General features: G+C 36.8%; 1 protein-coding gene across 7 annotated transcripts in view; it reads right to left on the bottom strand.

Annotated features, from left to right (window-relative positions):
- The window catches only part of LOC117403880 (microtubule-associated serine/threonine-protein kinase 3-like), a 161,063-nt gene that overhangs the window by 79,189 nt on the left and 62,325 nt on the right, over positions 1 to 19,549 (bottom strand). For 4 of the 7 annotated variants that reach the window (XM_059008034.1, XM_059007965.1, XM_059007901.1 and 1 more), the window contains 2 exons: positions 15,522 to 15,553; positions 341 to 421 (listed from right to left, as the gene is read on the bottom strand). In XM_059008034.1, the coding sequence (XP_058864017.1) occupies positions 341 to 421; positions 15,522 to 15,553 (113 nt within the window). Of the gene's footprint in view, positions 1 to 340; positions 422 to 1,885; positions 2,085 to 15,521; positions 15,554 to 19,549 lie in introns of those variants that run through there. The other 3 variants (XM_059008096.1, XM_059008361.1, XM_059008231.1) reach the window with 2 other exon arrangements.

Genomic DNA, 19,549 nt, shown 5'->3' on the forward strand with positions numbered 1-19,549 from the left:
AGTGTTCCTGTCAGATTCTAAGAGAAGCTTGTTAAAAGAATACAGTATGCCGTTCATTTAAACAATAAAAGTATGAAGGTTTTGTTTTTCCCAGTTTGCCAAAAATAAGCTTTTGGGAGTGAGGTAGGGGGTTTAATGATATTTTACTGGATTTGTTCTGCGTAAATGCAGCATGTTGTGCTCAACCCAACTGTTGTGCTCAAACCAGACCTCAAGAAAGAATATTTCAGCTGCTTTTCCTTCTAAGATTTGTATCAATACAATCTGTTTAACTCATGATTTGTTGCTCAGCTTCCCCTGTGCCAAAACAAAATGGCCGCTTCGCTAGGCTCTTCCTTACCTCCAAAAGTGAAACGCGTGCAGCGGGCTGCAAGGGCTGCAGGGGCTTGTAGGAGTTGGGCTCAAGCTTCTTGGAGTGAGGCTGCAAGTTAAACCGAGTTTAATAAATAGATATCCTTTAGACAACACCTATAGAACTGCCTGTTAATAAGAATTCCCAAGCAGGCAGAGGCACATCATTACGCTGAGGAATTACACACACAAATTCACAAAACCAGATTCATTTAAGATGTAAACTCATCACATTACTTTTTACACTAGGCTTAACATAAAACCTACCATTTTATATTTATTATTTACTACAAATATTTAATGTACCAGTATTTATTCAGAAAAAAAACAGTGCTCAGTGGTATCTGTGTTGCCTGTGAAACAGATCATTTTAAATCACAAAGGTTAAGTCCTGATTTGAATCACCTCTGTAGAACATAATTAAACTGAATGAGGTCATGCAAATCACATCCACAGAATGAACGGCTTGAGGATCAATACTACGGCATTTCTGCGTAGTAAAGGCCTTGCAAGGATCTCTGCAGAGTTTGCACAATTCACAAACTGCTTCAAACTAGGAAATTAAGACTTGTGTGGAAGCAGGAGGGGAAAAATAATTATCTAAAAGGTAAAACAAGATATATGAAGAAATATAAATAGTCACAACACCAGTTTTAAACTACATGTGATTTCCAACAGAAATAAACTAGCAAGCCTTATGTTGATTTACTATTAATTTTGTATAACTCAGCTATGTAAAACATACTGTTACACTAAATTTGGAATCACTCTTTTGTATAGATAACAATGATGAACATAATCTGAGTAATACTGTTTTTAGCAATACAAATTAAACGTATTTAAAAAAAAAAAAAAACTCTATAAATTCCATATTTTACACCAAACTGTTTTGGTTCATATGTAAACAAAACTGATGCAATCTCACACCAAAAAACACACACACACAACAACAAAAAGCATTACATAACATGTAAACATACACCAATGTAATGATTAATACAGCTCAGATTGTGTTTATTTTTTTATTGAAACATTAAAGTACAGTCAGTGTGTGTATACATGTGAACACAGTTAATTCTGTTATCTTGACACTATTGTAGCTGCCCTGTTTAAGGTTTTTGAAGTATTTGCTTGGAACAGACGGCCTTTTGTGAAGCTGTTGCACAGAACAAACAGATTGGCCACAGACTGTGAAGTCTTCACCATTACAATGAACTGCCAAGATAATTATGCACTGTGTTTCTGTATCCTCAGAAATAAACAAACAGAGAGCTTCTTGTTGTGAATCTGCTGCAGTATCCTGGCTTTAGACTCTCTCACACACACACACATATATATACACGCACTACGCACTGAGGCTGATGCTTGCTGCAGTGCATTTTAAATCATGTTCCTCCACCTTGCTCTGCTACCAAGATATTCCACGGCAACCACATTCAGAAACGCTCTCGCTAAACAACAGCATTGCCACCATATAGGAGTCAGAAAGGGAAAAACAAATCATTAAAATATTGAAAATGAGGAAAATACTCACTCCAAGGTCAGCCCTGGAATTCGCAGTCTCTCCCGCTGGGCTTTCATGGCTGCAGTATGTGAGCTCACTCTATTGTAACCGTGACATATTTATTGCCAGCATCCCGGCACTGACAAAGAGCCAACATGAACTACTATAAAGGAATGGACTAACAATCTCTCTGGGGGTGGTGGAGGCAAGTTTGGGTCCTTCCAGTTCCACCTCTAGCTGTCAGATAAGAATGTCAGCTGCCTGCAGAGGCTGAAGGGAGCCCCCCTCAGCTCTGATTCGCTCAGGAAACACAGCAAAGCCCAATGCACTCTGGACCCACATGCTTTATGCTTATCTAAAAATTGATATGCCACTGCATATACATGCAATTCACCTCAGACAATTGAAAAGCCCTCTTCATCACAGGGACTGGCAGCACTTGTGAGAGCAATTACAGCAATGCAAGCTTTTCCTCTTGAAATGACAGCCAGTTAATGCTCTCTATTTGCACCTTCATTACAACAAAGGTGTTCTCATCTGTTTTAAGCATTTCCTATTCAACGTTTGTGTATGCATGCATGTAGCCTGCCTATGTATATTTACTGTATATTGAGAAAGTGTACATAGCTGACCACTAACCTATTTTCCACGTCATCATTAAAAACAAATCTCCAGTGATGTCCCAACAACTTTAATAATACATACATTTTTTTTGTTGTTTCAGATATAATTAAACACGTATATTATTATTATTATAATTACTTTCTCAAAGAGACGAGCAATCTAAAATTAATTTACAGTAAATCCCCCAAAAAAGTGGCAAATTACTTTAGCCCTCACAATGGGCCGCTCTCCAACAAACTCCCCCCAAAAGGTAGCTACTGCCCTTGGTTACAAACAAATACTACCTACCAAATGCTATGTATTGGGTATTGTATATGTATACACAAATACCATCTAAATTACCATATAATTTCATATGAGTAAACATTCTACAAATCATTGATTTTTGCACAGCACAACAACTTCAAAGCCTATTTCAAAAAATGCCATCAATGACCACAGGCATGTCAATTACGTTGAGCTCCACTTTTTAAATTATTAATCCTAGATGGAGGTGCCTGATTTGCCAGTTATTGCCAACCATTATATTCTGTGTGCCTGTAAGCCACGGGGGCCTCAATCAACAATAAGAGAAGGGCCTTGGAAACAAAAAAAAAATCAATTGGCAATCAGGAGGAGACAAAGAATAGAAATGGGAAGCAAGAATCCTATTTATTTCATACGTGAGAAAAGATCAGTGATTCAAAAAGGAAAATTGACTGTTTGCCTTTAGAAACATATACAAAATGAGTCTAGTTCCCATAATTTTCGTTCACAACGATGTCCCTTTCTTTAATAGGAATAGGAACTATCCATTTCCATATAAATATTTTATCAGTTTTGGACTTAAAATATTTTACCGGGGGGTTCCCGAGTGGCGCATCCAGTAAAGGCGCTCCACGTGGAGTGCAGGATGTGCTCTATAGTCTGGACGTCGCGAGTTCGAGTCCAGGCTATTCCACTGCCGACCGTGGACAGGAGCTCCCAGGGGGCGGCACACAATTGGCTGAGCGTCGTCCGGGGGGAGGGAGGGTTAGGTCGGCCAGGGTGTCCTCAGCTCACCGTACACCAGCGACCCCTGTAGTCTGGCCGGGCGCCTGCGGGCTTGCCTGTAAGCTGCCTGAGAGCTACGTTGTCCTCCGACGCTGTAGCTCTTGGGTGGCAGCATGGTGAGTCTGCAGTGTGAAAAAAAGCTGTCAGCTGACGGCACACGCTTTGGAGGACAGTATGTGTTCGTCTTCGCCCTCCTAAGTCAGCGCAGGGGTGGCAGCGGGGAGCTGAGATTATAAAAAAATAATTGGCAACTCTAAATTGGGATAAAATAAAAATAATTGGCAACGACTAAATTTAAAAAAAAATGTATATATATATATATATATATATATATATATATATATATATATATATACAGACGTGCTCAAATTTGTTGGTACCCTTACAGCTCATTGAAATAATGCTTCTTTCCTCCTGAAAAGTGATGAAATTAAAAGCTATTTTATCATGTATACTTGCATGCCTTTGGTATGTCATAGAATAAAGCAAAGAAGCTGTGAAAAGAGATGAATTATTGCTTATTCTACAAAGATATTCTAAAATGGCCTGGACACATTCGTTGGTACCCCTTAGAAAAGATAATAAATAATTGGATTATAGTGATATTTCAAACTAATTAGTTTCTTTAATTAGTATCACACATGTCTCCAATCTTGTAATTAGTCATTCAGCCTATTTAAATGGAGAAAAGTAGTCACTGTGCTGTTTGGTATCATTGTGTGCACCACACTGAGCGTGGACCAGAGAAAGCAAAGGAGAGAGTTGTCTGAGGAGATCAGAAAGAAAATAATAGACAAGCATGGTAAAGGTCAAGGCTACAAGACCATCTCCAAGCAGCTTGATGTTCCTGTGACAACAGTTGCAAATATTATAAAGAAATTTAAGGTCCATGGAACTATAGCCAACCTCCCTGGGCGTGGCCGCAAGAGGAAAATCGACCCCAGATTGAACAGAAGGATAGTGCGAATGGTAGAAAAAGAACCAAGGGTAACTGCCAAAGAGATACAAGCTGAACTCCAAAGTGAAGGTACGTCAGTTTCTGATCGCACCATCCGTTGCTTTTTGAGCGAAAGTGGGCTCCATGGAAGAAGACCCAGGAGGACTCCACTTTTGAAAGAAACATAAAAAAGCCAGACTGGAATTTGCTAAAAATGCATATTGACAAGCCACAATCCTTCTGGGAGAATGTCCTTTGGACAGATGAGTCAATACTGGAGCTTTTTGGCAAGTCACATCAGCTCTGTGTTCACAGACAAAAAAATGAAGCTTTCAAAGAAAAGAACACCATACCTACAGTGAAACATGGAGGAGGCTTGGTTATGTTTTGGGGCTGCTTTGATGCGCCTGGCACAGGGTGCCTTGAATCTGTGCAGGGCACAATGAAATCTCAAGAATATCAAGGCATTCTGGAGCGAAACGTACTGCCCAGTGTCAGAAAGCTCTGTCTCAGTCGCAGGTCATGGGTCCTCCAACAGGATAATGACCCAAAACACACAGCTAAAAGCACCCAAGAATGGAGAAGAACAAAACATTGGACTATTCTGAAGTGGCCTTCTATGAGTCCTGATCTGAATCCTATCGAACATCTATGGAAAGAGCTGAAACTTGCAGTCTGGAGAAGGCACCCATCAAACCTGAGACAGCTGGAGCAGTTTGCTCAGGAAGAGTGGGCCAAACTACCTGTTAACAGGTGCAGAAGTCTCACTGAGAGCTACAGAAAACATTTGATTGCAGTGATTGCCTCTAAAGGTTGTGCAACAAAATATTAGGTTAGCGGTCCCATCATTTTTGTCCATGCCATTTTCATTTGTTTTATTATTTACAATATTATGTTGAATAAAAAGTCTGATTTCTATTAAATATGGAATAAACAATGGTGGATGCCAATTACTTTTGTCAGTTTCAAGTTATTTCAGAGAAAATTGTGCATTCTTCGTTTTTTGTGGAGGGGTACCAACAAATTTGAGCACGTCTGTATGTATATATATATATATATATATATATATATATATATATATATATATATATATATATATATATATATATATATATATAATTTTACCAAAACAAAACTATTATTATTTATTTCTTATCCAGGGTGACTTACAATTGTTGCAAGATATCACATTATATTTACATACAATTACATTATTTTTTACACATTATTTTTACATAGTTACCCATTTATACAGTTGGGTTTTCACTGGAGCAATCTAGGTAAAGTACCTTGCCCAAGGGTACAGCAGCAGTGTCCCCCACATGGGTCTGAACCCACGACCCTCCGGTCAAGAGTCCCGAGCCCTAACCACTACTCTAAACTGCTGCACACTATTGACTCAGGACTACCTTGGGCAGCATACCTTAAACTTTGGTTTAAAAAATAACTGAATACATATAGATATATACATACTGTACATACATCTGTATATTTTACACAGTCTGCATATTTAAATACCAAAGAATACAAAAACACAATTACTAATGAAACTTAAATTTTAAAATGTCAAAGAAATACAGAGCTCCTTAACAAGCACATTTATTACAATACTTGTTGTACGAGATACTTTAGGAGTCCTTTGCAAAAACATGAAATTCCAACAATTAGGACTGTCAGGCTAATATCCTTGAATTCCCTTTAGGTTTGGTCCTTTATAATCGAGTCACAGTATTTCCTCCAGTACTATTATACAGTATGCACAACACATTTTTAAAACACATTTCATTCTAACCTGGCTTGACCATGTCTTGTCCCAAGCTGCCAGACAAACAAATATTGGATTTAATTATTTCATGATCGGGATCAACTTTGTTACCAAACAGAACTTTGGGACTCACAAAATATTTGGAAAACAGAACAGAATTTCTAAATCTCAAAATCAAAGTTAGAACTGATTGCAGTCAAGGACTATGAAATACATTTTATAAAACAAAAGAGAATGTATTATTGAATTAAATCAAATCATATGGCACAGCCATAGCTATACAGTAGTCTCCAGCTAAGAGAACACCCCTTGGGAAGCAAGCAAAGTGTTCTATTAGCCGGAGTGTTCTTTAAGACGGAGTTGACCACCAGACACAATATGAATCAATAAATAAACACATATTTATTACTTGTCATGACACACATGCATCAACATATGAAATTAATAGAATAACTAACGTTACTAAACTGTCAAACTAAACGAACACAGCACCCCTACACATGTTAAAAATGTAGCAGCGGCTCTAAATTAAATTATCAATGCCTGACAAGAGCAATATTCAAGACATGCACACAATTATTTAACAGAATGGTGAAGCAACTCACCAGAACGGAAAACAACAAATTTCGACGACTTGTGTCCGATTCAGGTTTTTTTCAGGAGTTCGGACAATTTCTAACTTTGTGTAGCAAGAGAAAAAGCAGCGCTTTTCACCGTTTGTTTACATGCCATTTTGTAGCGATGAAGTGCACTCGTGGAAATCAGAATACAAAACGAGCCAATGATATGACGGCGGTTCTGGAAAGACTGAATAAACCAATCAGTGTGCCTCAAGACACTCTCGCGATGACAAGTCACATTTGAAAAGATTGAATAAACCATTTGAATTTAAGTTTGATGATGATGAGTTATCAGGTTAATAACAGTACTGTATCAGTTGTGAACAAATTGCTAGCGGTGCCAAAAAGGTGTTCTTTTAAGTGAAGTTCCTGTTCCTTTAGGCGGAGCATTTACAATGGGAAAAATCAGTTTCACCACAAGGGTGTTCCCTTAGGCAAAGTGTTCTCTTAGCAGGTGTTCCTATACAGCAACTATGACTATAGTTTGGATTTAAGCCACGCCCCAGTTAATTCCATCAATTAAGACAAAATGTAATATACTGAAATGCAAGACAAGTTTCCAAAATGTATATTATTCATATGAAGATAATGTAGAGCATGTTTTTATTATTATAAAATGGAGAAAGATTCTGTTTTGAAATCAAGGCCTAACCATTGCCCAGCTGTGGGCCCTGGGAGGATACAAATCTCTTTACCTCCTAATACCTCAGGACAGCAAGCAGAACAATTGAATTAAACCATGACTCACCTGCGAGCAAGATGTGGCATCTCCGCTTGGGGAACCAGGGTAATTATATTAGAACACAAAAAGTGTGTGACAAGGAATTCATTACCTTTGATGCATTCCATCACCAGGCACAAATGGTGCTGGGTTTCTCAGAAACGCACTCAACGCACACAGCAAATGGCGTTATTGCTCTATCCTGAATTGAATTTCTAAAATGTTTAATGATAAAAAATATTATATTTAATAAAGCTGAAAAAATAACGTTGTCGCATTCAAGATTGGTCATTTTCTCTTGAGTTATTATACAACTAATGCTCCTTAATATTTAAATGCTTACCTGAAAAACAGTAAATGCTAAGTTGTCAACCTTTTCAAGACATTCCATTTTAACCATCACTGAATCACCAAAACACAATAAAAACATAAATAAATGTAAAAACAACAACAGACATGTGAAATGTCTCCTTCTTGTACAGAGTGATCTTTAGCAGAAATATTTTCAACCTTTGATGTAGGTGGTGTCTCTTTCATTGAAATTTTAAAGAAATTGTGCATCTCTATTATTATTTATTTCTTAGCAGACGCCCTTATCCAGGGCGACTTACAATCGTAAGCAAATACATTTCTATGCGTTCATTCATTTACCAGAAGAAAACTAAACTGGCTGCCAGGTTCCTAACTGCAATGTAACAGGTTGTGCATCAATAAGGCAAACATTTGCTGTATTTTTAATTGATAACAAATATTCATGTTTACACTATTGTTTCAGAAATGGGAATTTTAACAGGAGACTGCATATTACACAGTAATGGGTGCATTTCATCGTGATATCTGTGAAAAACCTACAGCCTTAAATCAGATGTATCCTGGTTAGATGATTTCTACCATTCAAATCAAATGTGTCTCCTATGTCTTGTGATTAAAGTAACTCTCATAATTCCTAGCAACCACAAATAATACGACATCACAGCGTGAGCAATTTTCTAACCAAGATTTACTAAATTAATATATTTGATTTAAATAGACAGACATATGCAGCACAGTATAGATGGCACAACAGAAATCTGAAGGCTCTGCATCAACATTAGTATTCCCTTGCTGTGATTCCAACTGAATGCACATAACACATGTAGCCAGCAAGAACACTTTAAAACTTTATAAAAACGAAAGTTCAAACAAAACAAAAAAACGAATCCTAAATCTAATTGGAAATAATGGACATGTAAACACAGAGGTATTCAAAACTAACTGGCATGGAAAGGACAAATCACAGGGGATGATTCATAGACCGTGGACCAAAAGGTGAAAGGTCACTGCACTTAATTCAGACACCACCCTGTCCCAGGAGATCTTACAATGCTATAAATGAAATGATAAACCGCAGGCTGAAAGACTGTAAAACAATGCAAAGGAAAGCCAATATTGTATATGTATAAAAATAAAGAGGAGATGAATTACTTAAACACAACTATTTTCTGAAATGAAAATAGTTTCAATTTTCATTGCAGAAAATGTCCATACGAAATAACAATTTAAATGTTCTGTATTAAGTCCCAGTATTTCACGTCCTATACAGTTACACAGGTACAAACCAAAACTGTATGGTGAAACATCTAGGCCTTTTTGTAGTTTATTACCTATTAACAAACATAGTTAATTTTTAGCTAAGGTTTAGGGTTAATAAAAACCTGATTTAATTTGCTGAACATTACTACAGTAACAATTTTAACTGATTTGAAGCATAAGATCCACTGGGTATTGATCATCCATAGGGCTCTGGTGTTTGTAGTTTTAGCTGGCCTATTACATATTAACTTACTAACAGTTAACAGAAAATACATAATGTATATTAACATGTTTATTAGCTGTTTGTTAACAGTTAATAAACAAAAAAAACATCCCTTAAAATAAAGCGTGACCAACATATGTGACAAAACAGTACAGGCACAGAAGACATCAGCACTACAAGTACCAGAACACTGCATTGACTTTTATACCCAACATGTATGAGATGTTAGGAACCAGAGAGCCACCAAAGTGGGGTTTTGACTGGACTGTCTGTAATACAATGATGACAATCAGAATCATTCACTTTGAAAGTTTTTTTCTTCACAATCAGCTAACAAACAGAAGGATTTATAAACGGTTTCTCAGATTATCACCAAATACTGTTTTCTATTTAAAATATCCATTTTTTAATATTATTATTATTATTACATAGAAAAAAAAAGAACTAGTCCAGTACAGTATGGTGTTTTTATTTATTTATTTTATTATTTTTATATGTGATTTTTTTTTTTATAAGGTGATTAATAATGGTAATGAAATAAACCTATAAACTGGGTTGATTTCTTGGTTTAGCCCATGGTCAAAGCTGAGAAAATAAATGTACAGTACAGTAGTTCACCAAAGGAAGAGGGCACAGCAAAACAGTTTTTCAGCTTGAGCTTGGTCAAGAAATATGAATTTGCTTTACTGCTGTAATGCCACAGTTTGCTGCATGCACCTGCATCTGTGGGTAATGATGCATATGGAGTAGAATGTTTTTCAGTACATTTTAGAACCATTTTATTTTTTATTAAACACAGTTTACATGCAGTATTGTATATTTTAGTCTAACATTATAAAGTACATACATTCTGATACTGACACAAAACAAAGTACCGGTATGTATGTAAATTGCTGCCAACAACATTAGATGATACATTTCTTACACTATTAGTATACATTTCTATATATTATTATGATACACGTATTATACAAAACAGGAGGGCCATGACTACAACGAGCAGGACACAATTGATTTATTTGATCCTTATCTGTGTTGTTTTTAATGTTGTTTACATCATGAGGGAACTACTTATGGTCACCGAGCAACCGAGTCCCCTACAATTCATTACGCCAATGAGAAACCTTGCGTTGCTCTTTTGCAAATACAAATCATATAGTAAATACAGCAGGCCTTGAAAAACAAAACAAAAATAAACCACATTGAGTTACAACAACTACAGTGACAAACAGTTCTTAGTTACACAATTTCACATTGAGATGATTTTTATTTTGTATACAGTACATACAATCCAGTATTGCTGTCCTTTGAAACTAAAGGCTCTAGGTTATACCCCCACTGCAAATAATAATTCCACAGCTTTACTTCTCCACATGAATTTCCAGGGCAGCGTGTACAAGACATCCTGTCTTTTGTTTATGCTGATAATCAGGCTTTTGATTTTCCCATTGTTGCCAGGTTGGTAATTTTTTCAAAACCCACTACTTTAGTCACTTAGCAAAAATAGAGGGATTCTTACACTAAAAATTACTATACTGGCACAAAATAAAGACCATTACTCACCGTAAACGCCTGGAAGCAGATTTAGGAAACAGAAACTGTTGTCCAGACAGCATAACCACACAAACTTTTAGAGGAGATTAATTCCACATAATTTAATAGACATAGTTTAGTGTTGTATGTTATTGTTTCCTGGTGGTAGAATAAATAAACCTCTTTGAACCCATACCAAGCTAATTTCCCATGGGTCAAAAAGTGGGAATTGTATACATCATAATTCTTTCCTATAGCACTACCTAACAGAAATCGACATTTAACCCCCATGGAGTTCTGTGAAATTTCCTCCATCTATGCAGCTAAACCTTGAGATATCATCGTAACAGATCTCAAAAGCAACAAAATACAGTAAAGAGCCATGAGATGATGCTGTTACATTGCCATAGCAACTCTGATATCAAAGGTCTTGGACTTCAAAGACTTGCAATTTCAAAAGGTAGATTTTTGTGTAAACGCTGCCAGAGATTAAATTCTCTCTCACAATCTTTTATCATAAACCCTGGAGGGACATGTATAGTTTATTATTATTAAAATTGCGTGCTGAATAAATGTTTAATTTGTTCATTGAAGTAATGTAGGGTGTGGGTTTGAACAACAACTGGGAGGAGTAAGGCTCTGGCTGGGCAACCCTTTCATAAAACCAACGACAGAGAGAGAAGGGAATGCAACCAGCCATGAAGAGAAAACAAACTCAACGGTACAAAACGCTGTCAGGCAATCTGTTAAAGCATCCAGCCAAAAAACTTTTCTGAAAAGGCATGAAATAGGGAAAAGATTGCTGGTTTGCCTGTGACTGAGGAATGCTTCATAGCTGAGTTCACAGACCTTTCTATCTTGTATGTTTTTTTTTTTTTTTAAAAGAGACATAGAATATACTGTAGCAGCGACCAAAGATGCGTTCTGAAGAAAGAGTCAATGAATTAAACCTCTAGAACCTAGCACCCTATAAATACTACAAAATGGTTCAAGCATCTGCCCTGTAAACATATTCTAGCCTGTTTAACTACAGTATTGCAGTGATAAAAAGCTATACAGATGCCACATGCTGTGCAATGCAGTAAAGATACATTTTATCATCATATCTGGGAATTCCCTTTTTGGGGGGAAAAAAAACAAAAAAAACACAAAATACTGAGCTGAAAACTAAAATGTTTTTAATTTAAAAAGGGTAAAACATTTACCAGTAGGGTTTTATCTATAATGTTGCACAACATTTATTCCTCTAATATTAAATTTACAAAATATATCGTAGGGAAACCGAGCAGAAGGTTTTTTTGTTTTTAAAAACAAATTATGTAACATTTTCTCTCTCTTGAATGTACATCAGTTTAAAACTAAGCTGCAGATCAAAAAAAATAATAATAATAAAAAGATGAATGTCCCCAGTTTTTATCTTCCAGTTAAGGCAGATTCTAATCTAGGTAACGGAAGGAAGACCAATGTAATCAGTACTATATAAGAAAATGCACAGGATATCCTGTTTATAAGCCACATTCATGGTCAATTGTACTACAGCCAGACACAAAGTCTAACTCAGGCATCCCACACCCAAGCATTATTTTATTTCTGTTTGCAAAAGGCCTTGGCACAAGTCGTGCCCCCTCGATGAAGTGTCTGGTTGTTCACCTTGACTTTAACACCCTTGGCACGATACATATAAAACTACCACATGGTGGATGGCTACAGAACATTCAGATAGAATGCTTACCTTTAATAAAAACAAAACAAAAAAAATTAAAATAAAAAAAAATGAAAAAATGAAAAAACTATTTAAAATGTAAAAAAATTGGAATTTAAAAAAAAAGGCATGATTTGCTGGTTTCTAATCTCATTAAAAACCTTATTGGGCTACACTACCTCGCTCCAGGTGATTTCTGTTGCATAAAAACTTTATATATATATAAATAAAAAAAAAAAGACAATAAGCAGGTCAAAACCACAAATTCAACACAGAGAGAAGTCACTTTGCAACCCTGCTCTCTGCTGGGAACTAAATGGCCATCTCCTGGCTGTCAGAGATGCTGCACCCACAGCAATATAAATGCATTACAACATTATACACACTATAACATAGATTTGAAATCAGGAGACCAATTTAGTTTCAATTGTGCCATTATTTTACTTTAATATATTTGATTTATTTTAAATAGTAGTAATTGTTATTAGTACAATAATAATTATTACGGATTACATTTCTCAGAATTTAATTACAACCTCCTACAGCTTTCAAAATCATGACTTGCTCTAAATTAGATTAAACCTGCCACCTATGTTAATTAGGGTATGCAATGGAGTATACAGTTAAGTGTCTCATAAGGGGTCTTTGGTAAATTAGACTAATGCTAGTGTATCTGCCAAGATACTCAAAGAACAAGCAGGATGTGAGCATGGAGCCCCTTACATGGAAAGTTCTGATCTTAACCCTTTGTCAGTTATACCGTACACAGGTCTGAGACACACACAGAAGCAACCTATTACAAACAGTTCACCAACCCATTCATACAAAAAACAAGGCACTGCTCGTTAACCTCGCATTTAAACATTCAATGGAATAAATCATGCATACCTATCACTATTCATGAGCAGTGTTTGAACTTGCATATGCTGGGTTTTAATGCAATACAGTGCAATGTACAGTATCAATGTGCCTGCAAGATGAAGTTTATACATAAACGGGTAAAATAATCTTTTTAAACAATGCCTTTAAAAGAAATCACATACATTTCTAAGATACATAGATACTCTAAAACATTCACACTCAAAGTTAACCTTGGAAGTAAATCCGACAAAAGCAGATGACCATGTGAGCACCAATGTTTTAGGTCAAGTACCTCACTGGGTCAAGCAGCAGACACACACTGCTTTCCCAATTGGTTTTAAAAAATAAATAAATAAATAAATAAAATAAAATCTGCCATTTTAAATTACCGTAGCTGCCTGACCTCAACTGCAGATTCATTTATTTCCTTTTAAAAGCACCACCAACCATTTAATTAAAAATCTTGTAATTCAGAGGGAAGGAGGTTCATGCCCTCAAACATCCTGACGGTTTGGCTAATGGCCTCACAATATATCAAGTTACATCATGTACACTGTCCATCACAGAAGCAGGAAAGATGATCGTAGCCAACTCACTGTTAAGCATATCACATTCCATATTCCATATCACAGTGTGATGCTAGAAGGATTTATTTATTTTTTCCACAGGAATCATCACCACTCGACACGCAGGGAGAAAAAGTAAATCAAGCCAGAGACATCTTGACTGGTTTCAGGTTAGGTGAGCAACATGAATCAGCTTACCGGTAATTTCAAACTTTGAATGAACTACAGTAGTATGAACCACTGAAGTGTCAACAAACAAGCACAGGTGTCAAATAATTAGGAACAGGTTGTACAAAAGGGACTCTTGCTGTTTGTAAGATAGATACAGTTGAGAGGGTCTTATGAGACAGCAGCTGCTGATTAGACATACCGTAGTGTACTGTACGGTACTGTACATTTTTACACCTTGGTTGCAGATAGGACTGGTACATTCATTGTTTCCGAAAATACAAATAAGTAGTATTTGTATTTATTTATTTTTAGGCTTGTTTTTTTCTGTCAAATGTATTCCACACGTGCGTGTCCAATTCTTCCAGCGATTCTCCCTCGGCACATGAAGTTACATTTGCGTGATAATTACATAAAAAAAAACAACATTTAATTATTGCATGTGAGCCACACGCATTCAGTTTCAAATTACTTGCTGTAGAAGAATTGCATAGCATGCGTTTTCAAATTATCAAAGTACTCTGGTGCCTGTGGTTTTTGAAACATATCGCTGAACTCACTGATGAAGGGTTAGGAATCAAAAGAGAAGAGGCAGTGTGAGCGAACATAGCAAGAAACAAGCACCTCTAACAAGACAACGCAGCCCTTCATGTATACCAGCCAATTAAGGGTACAGCCAGATGCATCACACTGACAGCTGGAAATGATAATTCTGAAGAAAGAGATGATTTTGTTTAATTTTTTATGTAATGTGGACAAAACATAGTGCTTTTAAATTATAGGTATACGAAACTGACTGCCACTTTTAAATCAATATCTATAGCTGTATTTTACAGCTAAAGCTTGTAATTATCCAAGGCATTTAACTGTAGATCAAATCTGAAATTTCTGACAGATACATAAACTATCCAACATCCCTTAATGCTTTATAATTAGCTACTGTAGCCAGCTGTACATTTCCAAACTTTAAATTATAAAACTAAATTAAAACATGGTTTTCATTATTTAGGGATTGTAAATGTATACTTTATGTGCTGGTAACAAATTCTGTCACATACTTTTTTTTAACCCTGGATTGTAGATACTTAAGTATACAAGCTTCTAGAAATCCACTGAACAAGCAGATCAAATGTTTATAGTATCAAACAGAATCACTAAACAATGTGCCCCCACTTTTTAAAGACCCATCCTTTGTCATTTGCAAACCATCCCTTCGGTAGCCAGACATTACATATTCCACCATTTCAGCCAGTGGTTCCTTCTATGCCATATGAAATTCAAATAAGAAAAGCAAAAGCTTGGTACTTGAGGCAGGGGAAGAGACAGAAAACAGTTTACTTACAAACTCCCTCTTCTTGGAAGGCTCAATTCTTTCTGTAAAATGAAGAAGAAAAAAAAAAATCACTGATATTGTTCTCAGAGCAAAGGCAAAAGAATAAATAGAATATTATGATAGTCTCTTTGATTTTCTATGAACCTCCCCAAGTCTCTGAACAACCTTACTGACTTGTTACATGAAGAACATGAATCTGACCACTCAAATCAAGAGGTCACGCAGACATTCTTAATGGTATGTTTTCATCTTTTGCTGTGCTCATCAAGAATACTTTTTTTTTCCTGCAAACATGTAAAGCAATTACTTAAAGTATTCAGTTTGTGGATGGATTAAAAAACATGGAAAATAGCCAATCAATTACAGATCTGTCAAAATACCACTACGTCTTACACTGTGTACAGATGTGCTCTTGTGCATAGAATATAGGATGCGATTCTGAGCAGCCAGACCCACCCAACTTCGATTTATACAATAAGAGACACCCTACACACAACGTATTAACTTACCGAAGAAGCTAACGTTACTCTTTTGCTGCTACTCTTCCAGAAAAACAAACTAAATGATGTATTTGACGAGTGGCACAGTTATAGATAAGAGAAGCATTCATTTAAAAGTCACTTTCCACAAAGTATGTATTGAATACGATTGTGTGTCTCTCAAGGACAAGGTCAGCTGCTATTTTTCACAGTACACAGATTACAAAAACAGAGACGTTAAACCGATATTTAATTGACGAGCGTCCTAAATCCTGCTAGATTAGCTTGTTATCTGCTTTTTTCACAGCACATCAACTGTACAGGTCAGCAAGGGTGCGGGTCGTGCAGCAAGCCTGACCCGGCGAGTTGCGACATTCACGAAATCCTGCACAGATTGTTCCCACAGAGACTCCAGAATGTGCTGGCCCAGGTCTTCAATGTCAGTGACCTGAACCCTGGACCCAGAGGGGCACAGGGTTAACATCTAACCCCGTCTGGTCACGTCTCAGCTCACAGTAGTGCTTGATACAGCCATTCCCTGCTCTCAAATAAGTGCTTGTTAGTTAAGGCTTTGGAATAGCAGAGGTATTGTTGCTGGGCTGAAACAGGGAATTTACATTTATGACAGTCTGGTATTTCATAATTGGATGGTTAGACACCAGGCTTTCTTGGGTAGTCGTTAGCATTCCTTATTAAAAAAAAAAAAAAAAAAAACTAAATAAAAACAGCAACACCCAACACATCTTCCATCGGAGTCACAACTTCATAGAGTCTAGAGATCCCAAGACTCTTGTCATCTGTCCTTATTGTGTTAAAGTTCTAGCCGACCCACTTTTGAAACCTGAGGAAAGTCCTCTAGGGGACAAGCCTGTACATTACAGCAGAACCAAAGAAAAAGGACCGCACAGCCTTAGCAGTGGAAAAGATATACAGATCACTAGAATTCTTGCATCTATAAACACCAAATTGCAGTAAACTCCTAGTATTGATCCCCAGGAACCTTTCACATAGGGGAAAGCTCCAGGGGCCTTTAGCTTGTTACTGTGTCTAATTCAAAAGAATCAATGAGAGCTAAAAAGGTTTATTAGCAACTAAAGTGACAATTATCATTGGGCTTTGGGGATTTCACGCTGCTGACTTCAAACTGAAAATGCAAGGCCATTCGATTGCGAGGGCACTTTTAAAAGGAGTTATCTGCAGCACAGAATAAAATAGGCAAAGAAAAAAAAAAGATAAGCGCTGGTACTATACAATGAAAGTAGTCAAATAGGTCGTGATTGAGGGCTCTTTCTGAAAAAGAGCGAGGCGACAGAACACAAGGTAATACACAATAGAAAATTCTCTCGGATAGTCTAACCACACATGCATTACAATGGGGAGTACAGATAAAACCACAATACGGAAAAAAATATATTATACTGCAAAAAAGGACGATTTAAGCTGTAACAAAGATTCAGCCATTACCTTTAGATAATGGCAGTGGGGTAGTTAAGCCAATGACACTTAATATACCCAATAATGTTTTTTGCTTAATGAGAAGGTTCTTCTGAATCGCTTATTGATATTCTAATAAACTACATACAGAGCCTGCAATGTGACTAAAATAGAGCAGTGACCGCCAGCAGCAGGTCCCTTCACCCATGTGTATCCACAGGGATGAACGATTCCTATTGTTCAGCGGCTGAGACCAAGTCATTTTGCAAGTTATTTATAATCTGTTTAATGAGAAGTGCTCTACTGCAAGACTTCCAACCCAAGAACAGTATGACCTTTCTGCCAGGGAACCTGGGACCAGATCTCAGTGCGCTGCAAAATTTAAAAAAAAGTTTCCCATTTGTGATTAAAATTAAACACAGGAGACTCATTTAAAAAGTTACTTACCAGTACTTAAGGGTAGTCACAAGGGTAGTCACATTTCAGAAAGAGTTGGTTTTACGACCCGTTACAGATTTCTCTGCCGTTTCCACTGCGGTGAACCTACTGTAATGCAGGGATTTGCGGATCTGCAGGATGACTATGGAGCTTTGGTGGTGAATGTTTTTACCAGGTGAAGTGTACCAGGCGGATGTAGAGGCTGCTTCAGTAGGTCTCGACTGAACTTGGATAGAAACAAGGAGTGATTTTGATGGTATATAACCTATAGGCCTATATTTTTCTAGTGACTTAATTGGACAGGGTTTTCAAACATCCTGCCACTGCAAGAGACCAGCTGTTGTTCTGTTTGGTGTTTTTAATAATGTAGTGATGCCTGTGAACACAGTATAGAGTAGACCACACGGTATGTAAAATGTAAAAGGATCCAACATTTTAGGCTTTCTAGTCATATGACGACAGCTCTATTCGGAACCTGATTGGTTGAGAAAAAACATACCAATACAGTTAATAAAGTTCCACAGTGTATGTAGACCACTCTCTGACAGTCCATTTTAATCTGCAGACAATCTTCCTGAATAAGATTCTACGCGGTCCCTATAGAAACAGAGGGATTTCATCATATTTGTATTTTCAGACACAATGTAAAAAATGGCTTTTCTCAACCCCAACAATTCCTATGCTATGTCTGTATTAATTCAATACAACAATAACATAATACACTAATATATGTATTTGGTAAGATATCTAATAAGAACCAATTTTGGATTACTGCAGGTATTTATTTGAATACTATGTTGTAAAGCAAATTGTGGTGGCCAAGCCACAAAAGCCGCTATATAAAATGAATGTGTTGCTGCTGTTGTTGAAGGCTATATTGGAGCATTATTTTACAAGTGTTTTAATACTACAGATGTTCTATTCTTTAATAGAGTATACCACAATTATGTCTATAATACAACGGGTATACTGAGAAACAAACCATCAAAATGTCTACATTTAAGTACAATAACCTGTAGTAACTGTATTTTGCCAGTAGAGGGTAGTAGATGACATTTGTGTTCCTGAATACAGGGAAGCAAGTAAAAGTATACAGTGACACTACTGGTGGCAATTACAGGACACAAATCATAGCATTTGCTCTTGTGCAAAAATGGAGCACAATAATTCTATATAGGGCAGCAGTGTGGAGTAGTGGTTAGGGTTCTGGACTCTTGACTGGAGGGTTGTGGGTTCAATCCCAGGTGGGGGACACTGCTGCTGTACCCTTGAGCAAGGTACTTTACCTAGATTGCTCCAGTAAAAACCCAACTGTATAAATGGGTAATTGTATGTAAAAAAAAAATTATAATAAATGTGTAAAAAAATAATGTAATTGTACGTACAAATAATGTGATACCTTGTAACAATTGTAAGTTGCCCTGGATAAGGGTGTCTGCTAAGAAATAAAAAGTACAAATATTTCCTTCTCCATTTCGTGACTCCTCCATTAATCCCTTGAGCTGATTTGGGTTCACAACAGCTATTGTAGTGCATTGACCGGGCTGGCACAAACCACCAGTTGGGACTATTTAAATTCTGATTCCTCCTCACACAACTTCACCCCCCACCTTTAGCCTCAGAAAAAAATAGAGCTCTCCATCAGTACTGTTTAAATTCAAGTAGAAACCTCACTGCCCCCATGTA

The sequence above is a fragment of the Acipenser ruthenus genome, chromosome 1 (assembly GCF_902713425.1).
Source record: "Acipenser ruthenus chromosome 1, fAciRut3.2 maternal haplotype, whole genome shotgun sequence".
Lineage (NCBI taxonomy): Eukaryota > Metazoa > Chordata > Actinopteri > Acipenseriformes > Acipenseridae > Acipenser > Acipenser ruthenus.